The 17075-nt window shown below is 47.5% G+C and overlaps 1 protein-coding gene across 1 annotated transcript in view; it reads left to right on the top strand.

Annotated features, from left to right (window-relative positions):
* The first annotated feature begins 10559 nt into the window (after nt 1-10559).
* The window catches only part of VPS16 (VPS16 core subunit of CORVET and HOPS complexes), a 41308-nt gene continuing 34792 nt past the window's right edge, over nt 10560-17075 (top strand). The window contains exons 1-4 of the mRNA XM_033161032.1: nt 10560-10720; nt 13020-13108; nt 15028-15119; nt 16730-16858. Coding sequence (XP_033016923.1) covers nt 10668-10720; nt 13020-13108; nt 15028-15119; nt 16730-16858 — 363 coding nt within the window. The 5' untranslated portion in view covers nt 10560-10667. The remainder of the gene's footprint in view (nt 10721-13019; nt 13109-15027; nt 15120-16729; nt 16859-17075) is intronic.

Below are 17075 nucleotides of genomic sequence, written 5' to 3'. Positions count from 1 at the left end.
AAGTGCGTCTTGTGGAGCGTAAAATGCGGTAACCCGCTGTATTGGATTTGTGACCATTGAGCTCATTTGCCTTCTGTAGCAGTAAAGCTCTGTTGGATGAAATATTAATTGCCTCTGGTCTATTTTTTGGGAATCCTCCAACGTGTTTTATGTTTTTTACTCCGGTAAACTATGCATTGGAATCTACTCTGGATCAATATCGAGTAGAGTTTCAGTGACAGTTTTGAACGGCTCTCTCCTTTCATTCCGCAGAGCCCGCGTGGAATACGCCAGGGACACCGTTGCCGCCATTGCCGCCCCGCCTTGGCGCTTCCCAGCTGATCCCCGGCCCTCGTGGCGCCCACCTGCCGCCTTACCCCCGCATCCCCCGGTTTTACGACGACTCAGTCCTCGTTCCCAGCGACTGGGGGCCCTCCGTGACCTTCCCTGGATTTAGCAGCTTTGTGAACTCCCACTTCCTGGTGCCCCACCTGGATGGTATGTCCTCAGTCCAGCTCTTTCTCCCACCCTTCCCAGAATCCTTTGGGGTTCTGGCACCCAGGGGCATAGCAAGGTGAATTGGTACCCGGGGCAAAAAAAAAAATTGTCAACCCCCCCCCCCACCACCACCAGAAGCGTAGGAAGGTCAGGTGGTACCCGGTGCGGAAAATTTCTTGTCACTACCCCCCCCATTGATTCCCCCCCCCTTGGAAAAATGGTTTTACGTTATTTCATATTTTCTTACAAAGGAATAACAACAAGTAATGATAATAATAAACTTTTATTTATATCCCGCCCTCCCCGGCCGAAGTCGGGCTCAGGATGGCTAACATCAGATACATAACATTGGTATAAAATCAAACAGTAATTAAATTAGCTCCTAAAAACATCTCAGAATCAAATCAAAGTCTAATTAGATGGCTTTCCACAGGGTTAGGGTTGGGAACAGTAAGTGCTCCACTGAACTGAAATTTCAGCCTTCACGACATAGGAAAACAGCCAAGTGAACAGCTATTTTGGTAGAGGAGGGTCAAGATATTAACTGATATGCATGAAATTTCATATATACCTATATAATCCCTAGTATAGTAGGATAAGACCTTTGGAGCAGGCATTTTAAAAAAGAAGTTTTTTATGAACCGCCCTAGTAGGGCAGTAATTGTTCCTTGATAATTTGTCACCCCCTCCATTATGGAACATGGGGCAGACCGCCCCCTAGGCCCCCCTTGCTACACCCCTGCTGGCACCCTCCCCACCCGGGACGGACATGACTGAATTTGGGCAGGGATGCAGAGCAGCTGGTGCAAATTTTGCCGCAGGCCAGGAAGGCCGGGTTCGGAAAAGGGCTGCCGAAACGGGTCAGGGCGATGGAGGGACTGAGGAAAAGTTGCAGCGCCCGGGACTTTTTTATTTCAGCGAAAAGGCAAGTGAGAGGCATGGACGTTCTTAAAGTTACCCATGGACCGAGGGAAGGTTTTTCCTCTCACTTTCCTGACACTGGAACTGGTGGGCTTGCAACGGAGGAGAGTATTGGAAGATGCAGGGGAGGTTAAATAGAAAGGCCTTCCCTGCAGGATACTGTTAATCTGTGGAACCTCCTCCAGCAGGAGGCAGCGACGGCCACCGGCTTTCGAAGACGGGGCAATTGGGCATTGAAAAGGGTGGAGTATGGGGAATTGGCAAGATTAACAGCAATGGTTAGAGACCAAAAGGACAAAAAAAAATATCCTTGAGGACAGGAAACCTTTCATCGAGCATTTAAAGAACTGCTGTAGCGAGATGAAAATGCGAGCAGGACTTGAAATACGAGCAACAAGGTTCATTATTAAGATGACTAGGTTAAAATGGATGTATTGAGCAGTATATGTGAAATATGCAAGGGTATATACAGACCCAGGTGGTGCTGTGGTCTAAACCACTGAGCCTAGGGCTTGCCGATCAGAAGGTCGGCGGTTCAAATCCCCGCAACGGGGTGAGCTCCCGTTGCTCGGTCCCAGCTCCTGCCCACCTAGCAGTTCGAAAGCACATCAAAGTGCAAGTAGACAAATAGGGACCGCTCCGGCGGGAAGGTAAACGGCCTTTCTGTGCGCTGCTCTGGTTCGCCAGAAGCGGCTTAGTCATGCTGGCCACAGGACCCGGAAGCTGTCTGCGGACAAACGCCGGCTCCCTCGGCCTATAGAGCGAGATGAGCGCCGCAACCCCAGAGTCGGACACGACTGGACCTAACGGTCAGGGGCCCCTTTACCTTTACCTTTATATACGGAAACCATGGAAGGGGAGGCGGGAAGTCGATGGATAAAGTAGTTTTCGGTCCATGTTAAATGCTTCTGAATGCCAGTGAGTGGCTGGAAACAACAGGAAGGGAAAGTGCTCTTGTGCTCGGATCCTGCTTGCCGGCTTCCCATTTAGGCATCTGGTCGTGCCTCCCCCCAAGGATGCTGGGCTCGACAGCCCTGATTCAGCCAGCCTCTTGTGATGTCCTTTGTAGTGAAATTAGGAAACCTTTTTTTTTTTCCATTTCATTTATTAAACTTTGGTTCAGTCGAACACTGTGGCATTGTGGGAAAACAAACCCCTGGGAAAGTGAATGTCTGTTCCTGTGTCATGTCTCCAGAGGTGTAAAGGGAGTCACACCGTGGCTCCAGCCGGGAGGAAGGATTTTTGATTTACAAAGGTGGATTCCAACCCAGCTGCAAAAGGTTATCAGTTAATTTACAGCTTTAGACTGGGGAGGTGTAAAAGGCTCTGGGAAAGGAGCTGTGCGAGTCCGGTATCCGGCCGGGGGTCTGCCTCCTTGGACCTCTGCTCGGGGATCGCTCAGGATAAGGGGTGGGGTGGGGTGGCAGCTCTACCTGTTGAATTACGTCCTGACTCTCCTAGGAGAGTCTAGTGGACCTCCGCTGTACCCCCTGCAATATCACTACATCCTTATTATTACTTCATTCTCCCGCTTTCTTTCGTTCTCAGATGCGGCGCTTCACGACTTCCGCCGCCTGGGCGGTGACTCCGCGCCCGCCCTGGGCCCCTTCTCCGCTTACCCCTCCCACGATGAGAACAACGCCCCGCACTCCTGGCGCAGGAGCCGCGCCGGCGGGCGCCACGGCAGCTACGTCATGCGCCGCCCGTGCTTCTACCCGAGAGTCGAGGCCCCCTACCAGAGGTTCGTCCCTTCCCAGCGCTATTGAAAGACTTCTGGGGTCTGGCAAAGGACTTGCACCGTGTGGATTCTCCCGTCTCGCCAAGACAGAGCTGGTCTTTTGTGTCTGTGGGCTTAGATTCCATCATGTCTGTCTGTATAGCCAAGAGGTTTGGTCCTGGCAGCCGTCGGTCCTTTTCTGTGTTTTGTGGTGCCTTAATTTTTTTATATGTTGACGCAAAGTCTTTCTTTGAGACATGGAGGTTCAGAGGGTATGTGGCCAGCACCTCGGCTGGTTTGTGCGTTTATAGCACCTACAGACTTCTCTCTTTTTGCCCAGGGGAAGGTGAGTTCACATCGCTCAGAGAGCCAGCCAGGTGCCTGGATCTGGGGGCTTCTCCTCTGTTTTCCCCCTCCTCCCCCCTGTATTTAAATTTCCTCCTGGAAGCACAGAAGGAATCCTGCCATGAGAAGCCTCCCCTTCCCCAGTAATCCTGCTTGCAGGAGTCGGCCATGGTGGGAAGGTTGTTGTTGTGTGTGTGCTGTAACAGTTTGAAACCGGGATGGGGTATTTTTGTGTGTGTTTGTTTGTTTTATACAACTCCTAATTAAAAGAACCTACAGAAACCCCTGTTGCATCTGTGGTTTGTGTCGTCGGAGGTTTCTGTAAGGGGTGTGTTCGGTAAACACTCCTGGGGGAGGGGGGACGGCAGACCCCCCAGTGCCTCTGAGCGTCTCCCATTAGACACGCCTCAGGCTGGCATGTCCCTTCAGTCCAGAGTGCCTCTCCGCGACACTTCTCGTATGAAAAATGCACACACGTCTTCTGGCATCACGCAGCAAGAAGAGGGAAACATCCGTAGGTCTAAACTACGTTTTATTCACAATATACACAGAGAATCTATCATCACATCTGTGTTCACCAAGCTCTGGCAGAACAAGCAATGCATACAGCAAAAGTGAAAGTTGTTTAGTTGTGTCCGACTTTTCGTGTCCCCATGGACCAGAGCACGCCAGGCACTCCTGTCTTCCACTGCCTCCCGCAGTTTGGCCAAACTCATGCCAGTCGCTTCGAGAACACTGTCCAACCATCTCATCCTGTGTCGTCCCCTTCTCCTTGTGCCCTCCATCTTTCCCAACATCAGGGTCTTTTCCAGGGAGTCTTCTCTTCTCATGAGGTGGCCAAAGTACTGGAGCCTCAGCTTCAGGATCTGTCCTTCCGGTGAGCACTCAGGGCTGATTTCCTTCAGAATGGATAAGTTTCACTTCCTTAAGAATGGATAGGAATGAAAGTACAGTACAATAACAGTCTCAGACGGAAGAGATAAGACAGTCTTCCGTTCCCACACTTCTCAAGACACTCATGTGATTTATGCTAATCAGACTAACCAAGGCATCGGCTACACAAAAACCCAACAGGGTGGGCGTTGAATATTTGCGGCAAAGTGTCCTTGGATATCACAGTCACTTTCTCTCTCTCTCTTGCTTTTCACTGCCTGTGACACGCAGGTGGCAGTGAGGAGGGAGTCACTGCGGAGCATCACACACTGTTTCAGTACAACTTGTGAGACTCGGCTGGAGAGAGCTGGGGGTTGCTCTCCACGGAAGGAAGATCGCTGCTGGGGTCGTGCGCAACCCCGCCCTGGGTCTGCATCTGTTAAAAAGTTTTTTTGGGTTGCCGCAAAGACCTAGCTGAGCAAAGATAAAATCGGCAACAAAGAGACGTAGAGGTTGGAAAAGACATGTACATTAGAACTGGAGAGGCCCCTCATTTATAGCAGAGGTGTAGTGGTCTGGGGGTGCCCAGTTGGTGATCAAATACTGTTACTGTTTCTGCTGCACGGTCCCTCTGTCCAGTGGCCCAGAATCACCCAACCAGCATGAAAGCGCAGCATTTTAGCCTTCTCACCAGGTCTGGATTAAGACCTTTAGAGGTCCTAAGCACTTAAAAGATTTTGGCACCCCCATATATATCAAATTCGAAATATAAACAATAATAAATGGAACAATAAAATTTTACTTTTTGAAACCAAACCTACAGTAAGAGAAAATAATGTTTATTTTTGTATTGTTGTTGTTGTTCAGTCGTTCAGTCGTGTCCGACTCTTCGTGACCCCATGGACCAGAGCACGCCAGGCACGCCTATCCTTCACTGCCTCTCGCAGTTTGGCCAAACTCATGTTAGTAGCTTCGAGAACACTGTCCAACCATCTCGTCCTCTGTCGTCCCCTTCTCCTTGTGCCCGCCATCTTTCCCACTTTAATTATATATATTTTGGGGGGGGGGGAATCTACTTTTTCTAATTGCGAAGTCTTTGATCCTCAAAAATAATCTTATGTAACATATCTGTTTCTATGCTTAGTAGAGAAAAGGCATCCAGCCTCCCTTGTTGCATAGTTCTTCTGTTGGGATTTTTAATATACTGTACTTCAGAGAATGGGACGCGGGTGGCGCTGTGAGTTAAACCACAGAGCCTAGGGCTTGCTGATCAGAAGGTCAGTGGTTTGAATCCCCGCGATGGGGTGAGCTCCCGTTGCTCGGTCCCAGCTCCTGCCCACCTAGCAGTTTGAAAGCATGTCAAAGTGTAAGAAGATAAATAGGTACCGCTCCGGCGGGAAGGTAAATGACGTTTCCGTGCGCTGCTCTGGTTCACCAGAAGCGGCTCTGTCATGCTGGCCACATGACCCAGAAGCTGTACGACAGCTCCCTCAGCCAGTAAAGTGAGATGAGCGCCGCAACCCCAGAGTCGTCCGCGACTGGACCTAATGGTCGGGGGTCCCTTTACCTTTACCTTTTACTTCAGAGAATATGACTGCTCAGCTGAGCAGTTGGTGACCATTGCTGTTAAAAATCCGCCAATGGGAAATTTCTGTGGCGCTTCCCTCGATGCCCTAAGTAGGTGCCTATTCTGAGAGCCAGTGTGGTATAGTGGTTAGGGACTAACGGCGGCGACGCCATCGCGGGCGGTCGTGGGTTGCCTCGGCAGCAAGGCGACCCAGGCCGTCCCGGGGGTTGGAGCCCTGCTACCGCAAAGCGGGGCTCCGGTAAGGCGCGGGAAGAGTGTCCCACGCCTTGGGCTCCCCGGCGGGCCCACTATAGCTCCGAACCCTTCCCTCGTTCCCCCTGTAAAGGGGGAGTGGGGGTGAAGGGACTACGGAGCTGGGCTATAGGGGAAATGCCCCAACTGGGACGGCGAAGCAGCGGCCGCCGCTCGCGGTGAGCGACATCGTTCTCCCTGCAGAAAGAAAGAAAAAAGGAAGCCTGGGGGTCGTGAGTACTGAACTGGATTTATTTTTGATATTTAACGACCCGGGAGGTATCATGAAAAGGAAGCCTGTTTCCCTCCCTCCGGTGCAAAGAAAATAACCGTATTGATAGACTGCTGTTACAGTGATGGTTACAATGTTATAACTTTTGACAAGTGAGACTGTTTGAATTTCCCTTTGGGGGCTAAGACAGTGGAAAATATCTCTTTTTGGATTTGTAATCCTTGCGCCCTGGCTCCAGGAAAAATGGCTGCGAAGGCTTGAGACTGAGCGGAAAAGTACTGGCATTAAGATGGAAAAATATTGAAATTTGACACCTATGCCCATTTCAGCCATGCTGGGTTTCGTTTTTGAGCTGGCTTTGGACTCTGGACTAACTGACGAACAAAGGATTATTTTTTTGAGGCTTGAACTGGCTAACCAGAAATAGGTGTTGTTGAACCGGGATATGGCAGAGAAGGTATTTCCCACAGAGGAGACTTTTCAGGACATTGCTGCAATGGAAGAGAACCTTGGCAAAGAGCTGAAGGGGATTATGGAAGAACAGAACAAAACGGCTTGGCATCTCCGAGAAGAATTAAGTTTATCAACAAAAGAAGAATGGAATGTCGAAATGGAGAAGCTGGAAGGCGAAGAATTGTGTACCCTGATGCTCTATGCAAGGATTCCTGTGAACTGTGTCTGGATCTGTGGATGTACAAGTAAAGAGGACAATTTGAGAAGTGGCTCTGAAGTAAGAAGGAAAAGGAAAATGGTTAGAAGTGGGATAGGATGAACTGCATTGTTATCTGGAAGCCGGTGTGTCAAGTTATTTCTTTCTAAGCTTTTGAACTAGATAAGGGATATTCTGTTTTATTTTTTATTAGCAGCAGTTTTAGGGAAAGAAGTTGTTTGTTATGATTTGATCCAAGAATAATTTGATAAGATATGAAGAATAAGTTGTTAAGATATGTTAATAATATGTTAAGATATAAAGAATAATATGTTTTGTTATTAACTATATGAAGTTACAATATGATTTGATTTTATACAAGATAAGGAGTGGAATATTATTGTAAACTAAGAAATAAGATCTTTTGAAGAATGTTTAGTTTTGAATTGTTAAGTGAATTTAATTTTAGAGATATGAAGTTATTAAAGTAAATTTGGAATAGGAGCTGAAGGAGAGAAAACAGGGGAAGTCAATAATGTAGATTCGACCAAGAATTTTTTTTTTTAAAACAAGAAGAAGAATTGTTGGTGTGTTTGTAGTTGTTTAGTTATAGTGGTGGGTAAGTGTTGGGGTTTATGTTGGTGAAGGTGATGGAGTGTTTTGTGTTATGGAAAAACCAATAAATTCTTCATAAAAAATAAAAATAAATAAATAAAAAGTGTGGTGTAGTGGTTAAGAGTGGTAGACTCGTAATCTGGGGAACCGGGTTCGCTTCCCCGCTCCTCCACATGCAGCTGCTGGGTGACCTTGGGCTAGTCACACTTCTCTGAAGTCTCTCAGCCCCACTCACCTCACAGAGTGTTTGTTGGGGGGGAGGAAGGGAAAGGAGAAGGTTAGCCGCTTTGAGACTCCTTCGGGTAGCGATAAAGCGGGATATCAAATCCAAACTCCTCCTCTTCTTCTTCTCACCATTTGTGCTGATGGGAGGCGCTGAGGATTGGCTCCTAGGGTCACTGGAGAAGGTGAGCTGCAAGGAGACCAAGGAGCAGTTGTTCAGTTTGCTGCAGAGCGAACTATTTTTTTAAAAAAATGCTTTGAAAACCTTGCAAGGAGGGGGAGCGGTAACATTCAATAGATAATAACACTGAAAACACAAGGTGCTGCAGTTTCAAGAGAACGGTGTGCAAGGTCTGTAACATGCAGTGGAACGGCATGGAAAACACAAGTTAACACCACTCCAAAAGAAGATATCTGAGTCCTCTTCCTCCTGCTCCTCTTTTTATTTGCACGCCACTTTTCGACGGACGTAACCCTCCTTGAACATGGTTCTAACAAGCAAAGATTTTAAAAACAATTTGCAAAAGTAACCAAAAAAAAAAGTCATAACAAATAAAACCAGTGCTTTTTTTCCTAGGAAAAAGGGGAGTGCCAGTACTGCATTCCCTTGAGTACCCTCAGAAAAAAAGCACTGAATAGAATGCATTAAAAAGGGAACAAGCAAATTGTGCAATTACCATATAAATCATAAGGAAAACAATTATTATCTGCAACAAGAACCCCCCCCCCCATGCCATCCTGCTAAACAGCGCCCAGGACAAGAGTCTGTTCAGCAGCCTCGGCTTTTGCAGCTGGAGTCAGTCCAGGCCCTGCCCTCCCAGACCAGGTAGACAAAGGCCAGCAAGACAGGGAGCCGGTCTTCCAGGACCCACAGCATTTGCCCACATAAAAAGGTAAAGGTAAAGGGACCCCTGACCATCAGGTCCAGTCGTGTCCGACTCTGGGGTTGCGGCGCTCATCTCGCTCTATAGGCCGAGGGAGCCGGCGTTTGTCCGCAGACAGCTTCTGGGTCATGTGGCCAGCATGACAAAGCCGCTTCTGGCGAACCAGAGCAGCGCACGGAAACGCCGTTTACCTTCCCGCTGGAGCGGTCCCTATTTATCTGCTTGCACTTTGACGTGCTTTCGAACCAAGCAACGGGAGCTCACTCCGTGTCAGGGATTTGAACCGCCGACCTTCTGATCAGCAAGCCCTAGGCTCTGTGGTTTAACCCACAGCGCCACCTGGGTCCCTTTGCCCACATACATACACCAAAAACAGTAGATATAGTTGAAAAGCAAGACATGGATGGAAACCGAGGGTCTAAAAAAATTGGAGGGCATAAAGGGAGGATGGGGAGCCTCCAGCTCTCTGGATGTTGTCGGACTCCAGCTCCTATCAGCCTTGGACAGTGAGGTGTAGTGGTCAGAGGGCTTGGGCTAAAATGTGGGAGGCTGGCGTTCTAGTCCTATGTCAACCATGAATCTTGGGTCAGCCACTTGGGCCTCTTAGCCTAACCCGCCTTGCAGTGTTGTTGTGACAAGAGAGTGGTCCTGTGGGCCACCTTGAACTCGGAGGAAAAAGTGGGATAGCAATGCAATAAATAAAAAAATAACGGTTGGAGATGATGGGTACCATAATCTAAATTATAACTGTACAACCTGCCCTGGCTGTTGCACTGCAAATGAGGGGTGGAGGCGGCAGGGAGTTATTTATTTGCAGCTCAGTCCTGTTTTGCACGCCTGCTCAGAAGTGATCTCATACGCACAATTTGACATCTCGACAAGGACTAGAACCTCCAGACACTTCTGGCAGCAAATAGGATTTGGCACTCGTTTATTACGCATGCGACAGAGCCATTGTTTTCAAGGCAACAAACCCGGAACTGTACTTGGGCAATCGGATAATGCGGATATTCTTTACCCGGAATGTTGTTATTTGACAACCCCTCTGGCAGCTGCAACTCGTTCAATGTGCCTGCTTTTACAGTTTTTGCACCTTTCTAAAATCTTCACCTAGGGGACGTGAGTGGCGCTGTGGTCTAAACCACTGAGCCTAGGGCTTGCCGATCAGAAGGTCGGCGGTTCAAATCCCCACGACAGGGTGAGCTCCTGTTGTTCGGTCCCAGCTCCTGCCCACCTAGCAGTTCAAAAGCACGTCAAAGCGCAAGTAGATAAATAGGTACTACTCCGGCGGGAAGGTAAACGGCATTTCCATGCACTGTTCTGGTTCGCCAGAAGCGGCTTTGTCATGCTGGCCACATGACCCGGAAGCTGTACGCCGGCTCCCTCGGCCAGTAAAGCGAGATGAGCGCCGCAACCCCAGAGTCATCCGCGACTGGACCTAATGGTCAGGGGTCCCTTTACCTTTACGTTTAAAATCTTCACCTGCTGTTTGCAACCGACCCGTTCTGTTTTTAAAATGAAATAGCAGCAGCAACAACAACAACCTATATTGCCCCCCCAAAAGAAGTAAAAATACAAATAACAAATACTTACTACTGCCACCCAAGTAAATAAAAAAATAGAAACATAAAAATTAGATTAAAATGAATGACTGATCTCAACACGGGCCCTTTAATAAAGGCGTGTCTTGCAGAGTGATTGACAGAAGGGCGGTGCGTGCGGCGGCGGCGGCGGCGGCGGCGACGGCGACGACGACTCTAGGGGGCAGCGGAGAGCCAGGCCCGGAAGCAGCGCCGTGCCCTCGCTCAAGATGGCGGCCTCGGCTTCCCTGCGTCCGCTTGCCTGGGGTGGGCGCTGAGGGCGGAAGCGTCCTGGGGAGAAGAGCATCTCTGCTGCGTCCAGGGGCGCAAGGCATGGACTGCTACACGGCAAACTGGGACCCCCTCGGGGAAGCGGCCTATTACCGGTCAGTGGGCGCCCCCCCGCAGTGCAGGCAACCTGAGACCCTCCCCCCTATTTTGCCACTCCCTGGAATAACCCCCCTCCCCCTCACCCCCCTCAATGCTTTATATTGATGGGGAGGGTCTCAGCCCCTCCGCAGGGGCAGGGGCGCAGCTCCTGCAAAGCATTTTGCACTGGGAGGGCCCCAGCCGGATCGGGGGGGGGGGTGAGGGGGCATACACTATGATTATTATTATTATTATTATTATTATTAATAGCCTCCGTCGGGAGAGCATGAGGCTCTTCATTTCAGAGTCGTGGGTTCGACACCCACCTGGGGCAAAAGATTCCTGCATTGAGAGTGGTTGGACTAGAGCAGTGTTTTTCAGCCTTTTTTGGGCAAAGGCACACTTGTTTCATGAAAAAAATCACGAGGCACACCACCATTAGAAAATGTTAAAAAAATTAACTCTGTGCCTATATTGACTATATATAAAGTAATTTTCCCACGGCACACCAGGCAACATCTCGCGGCACACTAGTTGAAAAACACTGGACTAGAGGACCCGGGGGGGGGGGGGCTTCCTTTTAAATTTTGATACAATTTATTAATTTTATGATAACAACCCCCACCCCACCCTCTAAAAAAAACCACTCACCACAATCAAAAATTTAAACCATAAATCTTGCTTGACTTCCCTCCGTTTCCCCTCCTGGTTCCATTATTTTATACTTATTCATGCACGTCCGTAAAATCTTACATTCTTAACAATCCAATTTTGAAACCTTACTCGTCTTATTACAAGTGACTTTTAGAAGTTCAGCTAATGTCGAAACCCATGCACAAAGCTTGCATGAAACTTTACCCCTTTTTAAAAAGCCAATTTCCTTTCTTTCTTGGGTTTCAAATTATCTAATATGTCCTGCGTTGTTCATTAATTTATTTTGCCAATCTTCTTTGGTGGTGGCTTCTTCCTTCATGAAGGGCCCCCCCCTTCCAAGTTGACTATGCTATGCGATTTCTCTTCTCCCTGTGGTCACACCCACACCATCCTTTTTTTTTTAATAGGAATTTATTAAGTTTTGATAATACAACAAAAACAAAACACTACAAAAATTTTCAAAAAAACAAAACAAAAATAAAATACAATTAATACAAATACAAAAATACAAAAAGGACATGACAATGTATTTGGATGGCATGCTTATCTTTGGTATGATAAAGTGAAGGCCCACAAAGGCTTTAAATCTCACATTATTAGGAATGCATTGTATCAGGTTTGGAATCGGAACAAAGATTTGTTAGAAAGAAAGACCCCCAGATGGTTATCTCCATTAGAGGCAAAAGCGTATAAAAGACCTAATATGCTTGGTAATTGACCGAAATATGTTGATATATTAGAACAAGAAGGTCAGAATTACAAATTGAAAAGTTATGAGCAATTGAAAGGGAAAGTATCTGACTGGTTGCAGTATTATCAGATAAATTGATAGATCCAAATACTAAAAATCTTTCCAGAATGTACAATTTATTGCTAGATTGGCATACGAAAGATGAAATGGTTAAATTGGTAATGATTGATTGGGCGAAAGATGTTGGACATAATATAATGTTGGAAGATTGGGAGAAACTGTGGAAAGATGGTACTAAATTTACAGCATGCAATATGTTAAGGGAAAATATTATGAAAATGATTTACAGATGATTGTAAATGATTAATGATTTATTTTATTTTAGGGACAGCATTTGTCACTTAATATAGCAGATGTCATTGGTGAACTTCAGGGATTTTCCTGGACTCCCATCTCCCAATGGCCTCAGGGTCGATGGGATTTGGAGCCCAGGAACTTAGTACTTTTCTGTGTTCAGAGCACCGCACAAACCCCTGCCTCAGTAACCTTTACGACAGACCTGCGAGGCAGGCAGCTGTTGCTAACCCCACATTGAAAACAGGGAGGGGAGCTGGGGCTGAACTAAGGTCGCCAGGCGGGTTTGTGGCGGAGGCAAAATTCAAACAGAGGACTCCCTGGTTCCCAGCTCTTAGCTGCTCTGCTGACTCCAGAATCTCCTCCTCCATCCCCATCTTCCTTCCCCACATCCCTCCAGGACTCCCCATCTCTTGAGTGTCTATTGCCTGGTGGGGGCAAAGGAACTAGGAAGGCCGGCTGCCTCGATGCCCTGCTTGGAGGCTTCCCAAAACGCAGAGCTGACCACCCTTGGGAACAGAACGCTGGGTTTTGCCAACGCTTCGGGGCTCTGCTTTTATCTAACCTGGCATTCCCCCCCCCCCCCGAGACTTTACGCTCGCGTTTTCTTCCTGCAGGAAACTGGATTTGTACACCATGGGCTGGGACCTGAGAGAAGACCTGCGGGATTGCTTGGTTGCTGCCGCGCCCTACGGAGGCCCCATCGGTATGGCCAGAGCCAGCTCCTCTTCCTGGGCAGAGAGGGAAACCTTTATCGTGCCAGCTGTTCCTTTGCAGCTGGGCGGTTTCCTCTCTCGGCCCAGTCCCATTCACTGGTGCAAGTTAGGGAATTTCCATGGGGTAGGGCCTGCATGATGCAGTCAGTTGTTCTCTCTGCCTCCGCCTAGCCTACCCTACAGGGCTGTTGTGAGAACACCTTGAGGTTCCTGGATAGAGATGTGAAGGCCCAGAAAAAAACCGGAAAAATTCAGGAAAAAAAACCCGTTTCCCCCTGTTTTTTCCCCTGAAGCCGTTTTTGTTTTTTTTTCCGAAAAATTGAAAAATAGATTACGGAATGTTTTATTTTAACATGATGAATAAAATATTTTAAGATAAGGGGTTCAAATATTTTATAAATCATTTCTAAAAAATATGTCTGGTATCAGATTACTCGTAATTTCTGTGAGGGCAAGCAAGTCCTAGGTTAGAAACTGAACTCTCCAATGAATAATTGTTACTTCTGGATTTTTTAAAAAAATGTTTTGTGGGTTTTTTTTTTTTGTTCCGCATAAACTAGTAAACAGTTCAGGAGACTGTTGCTCCATTTGTTACAAATACAAATAAATATTATTTTAAAAGTAATTTATGTTTGTAATAATTGTTTGGGATACACTATATTTTTAATATGCTAGTTGTGATGATTTTATGCCCATTAAAATTGTCCATAGTTATACTTTATGTTTCTAAAAGTAAGAGAATGACTTTCAAACTGGGAAAGAAAAAAGAAGTGCTAATGTAGCATTTAAAAAAAAAACCTGAAAATTTCTGTTTTTTCAAAAAAAAAAACCTGGAAAAAAACCGGGTGTTTTTTTCCAACCTTCAAAATTTCCGGAAATTTTACATCTCTATTCTTGGAGGAAGGGTGGGACCTGAACGGAATAAACCAGGCCCAGGAAAGAGGGCTGACACTGGCGCTAGCTGCCGTTTCTCAGAATAATAATAATAATAATAATAATAATAATAATAATAATAATAAAATTTTATTTATACCCCGCCAAACCGGGCTCAGGGTGGCTAACACCAATAAAATCACAACAAAAACATAAAACAGTTCATTAAAATACAGATTAAAATATAATTTAAAATTAAATCTAAACTGCAGCCTCATTTTTAAGTAGCCCACCAATCACACCTAAAGAACGAAACATCAGGGTTAAACTGAAACCAACCCAAAGGCCAGGTGGAACTGCTCCGTCTTGCAGGCCCTGCGGAAAGATGCCAAATCCCGCAGGGCCCTGGTCTCTTGTGATAGACCGTTCCACCAAGTCGGGGCCAGTACTGAGAAGGCCCTGGCCCTAGTTGAAGCCAACCTAGCATCCTTGTGGCTCAGGACCTCCAACAAATTATTATTTGAGGACCTTAAGGTCCTACCCGGGACATACCAGGAGAGGCGGTCCCTTAGGTATGAGGGAATAGCCACTAGTAAATCCCACAGATCTAAGCGGCTGAGTTGGCACATATGGGCAATAATATTAATAGCTCTATAATTTGCCTGTCTTCTTGCTGGGCATTTCGACCGTAACCATTTTTTTTTTGCCTTCCGGTACCTGAGATCAAGGAGCAGCTTCTCAGCCACGTTTCGAGACAGTTGGATGCCATTTTGAATCAAGATGGCAGACTGAACTTTTTCCGGTTTTGACTACTGGCTCAAAACGACGCTGGGTTTTTGTTGCTGTCGTTTATTTTGTAGAATTTCTAAGCAGCGGCAGCAGCAGTTACAAGGTTGCTAGCAATAACGTAATTAAAGAAATGCTCACAAAGAATTAAAATGGGTGGTGAGAACGGTGATTGTCAGGGGCTTGACTTCTCAGCATTTTTGTGTATTGTGATTTTTTTTATTTTTAAGAAAGCCCTCTATTGTTTTAGCTTTGCTGAAAAACAAGAAGGAGAAATCTCCCAGTTCCCGGCCACCTCTGGAAATCTACACTGCCTCGGGGGTCCTCTTGGCTAGCATTCCGGTAAGCGAATTGTGGTATCAATGGTCACTGTGCATTGCATAGTAACATTAGCAAGAACCAAAAAAAGGAGGGAGGAGGGGAAACAGTTCTCTGCCCCAAAGAGTGGTGTCTCGCCAGAGTGGTGCATGCTCTGGTTATCTCCCGCTTGGACTACTGCAATGCACTCTACGTGGGGCTACCTTTGAAGGTGAACCGGAAACTACAACTAATAGAATGCGGCAGCTAGACTGGTGACTGGGGGCGGCTGCCGAGACCACGTAACACCGGTCCTGAAAGATCTGCATTGGCTCCCAGTACATTCATGAGCACAATTCCAAGTGTTGGTGCTGACCTTGAAAGCCCTAAATGGCCTTAGTCCAGTAATAATAATTTATTACTTGTACCCCGCCCATCTGGCTGGGTCCCCCCAGTCACTCTGGGCGGCCTCCAACAGATATTAAAATACATTTAAAATATCACAGGTTAAAAACTTCCCTAAACAGGGCTGCCTTCAAGTATTTTCTGAATGTCAGATAGTTATTTATCTCTTTGACCTCTGCTGGGAGGGTGTTCCACAGGGCGGGTGCCACTACCGAGAAGGCCCTCTGCCTGGTTCCCTTCAGTATACCTGAAGGAGCGTATCCACCCCCATCATGCTATCCGGACACTGAGGTCCAGCTCCGAGGGCCTTCTGGCGGTTCCCTCACTACGAGAAGCCAAGTTACAGGGAACCAGGCAAAGGGCCTTCTCAGTAGTGGCACCCGCCCTGTGGAATCAGATGTCAAGGAAATAAACAACTACCTGACTTTTAGAAGACATCTGAAGGCAGCCCTGTTTAGGGAAGCTTTTAATGTTTAACAGACTATTGTATTTTAATATTTTGCTGGAAGCCGCCCAGATGGGCGGGGTATAAATATTATTATTATTATTATTATTATTATTATTATTATTATTATTATTATTATATTACTGCTACTACTTGCAGTGGCAAAGGCAGCAGAGGGAAATGAACAGGATGGGGGAAAGCAAGGGCAAACTCTGAAAGAACACTGTCGAATCGCGCTGCATGCCCTGAGCTCTTTTCCCAGCTGCGAACGAGGGCTTTGGGGTTCGGCAACAGGGTGGCTGGGTTCGAGTGGCGACGTGGCCGCCAATCTGGATGACTTTGAAATAGGATTATTCACTTCCGTGGAGGACAGGGCTATCGATTGCTCCTAGCCAGGTTGGCTCGGCTCTGCCTCCACAATTAGAGGCAGCGATGCTTCTGAATACCAGTTGCTGGAAACCCCAGGAGAGGAAGGGGGCTCTTGTGTTCGAATCCTGCTTGCTGCTTTCCCACAGGGCATCTGGTTGGCCCCTGTGAGAACAGGATGCTGGACAAGATGGGCCGCTGGCCGTATCTCTTACTGGAGAGTGGACAGGGTCACTTCCTGAGTACAGTAGGCCTTGGAGCAGCTGAAGGTCTAAGCTTAGCCACAAAGGGGGGGTGGGGAGAATACCCCTGATATTTTAATAGGTCATAGGCGGGGCTACCTTTGGGGACTACCAAGAAATACCAGCTGTCAGGTTGCTAAATAGGAGCACCTGGCGCCTGGCTAATTTCTAACCCTGGGCTTTTGTCTCCCCTCCAGTGGAAGAACAGTCCGGCTGTGCACCTTGGCTGGACGACCAGTGAGGACCTCCTCTGCATCCAGGAAGACGGCTCAGTCCTTGTCTACAGCCTCTTCTGTGAGTTCAAGCGGCGCTTCAGCATGGGCAACGTAAGTGACCTTGGAGAGGAGGGTTTACTGGAACCGGGGACTTTTGGGAGCTGGGGGCACTGTTCTAAACGGCCTCGGTCCTGTATACCTGAAGGAGCGTCTCCACCCCCATCGTTCAGCCCGGACACTGAGGTCCAGCTCCGAGGGCCTTCTGGCGGTTCCCTCCCTGCGAGAAGTGAGGTTACAGGGAACCAGGCAGAGGGCCTTCTTGGTGGTG

Source organism: Lacerta agilis, chromosome 9, assembly GCF_009819535.1.
Source record: "Lacerta agilis isolate rLacAgi1 chromosome 9, rLacAgi1.pri, whole genome shotgun sequence".
NCBI classification, from domain to species: domain Eukaryota; kingdom Metazoa; phylum Chordata; class Lepidosauria; order Squamata; family Lacertidae; genus Lacerta; species Lacerta agilis.
This window is presented reverse-complemented; position numbering and strand designations above follow the sequence as displayed.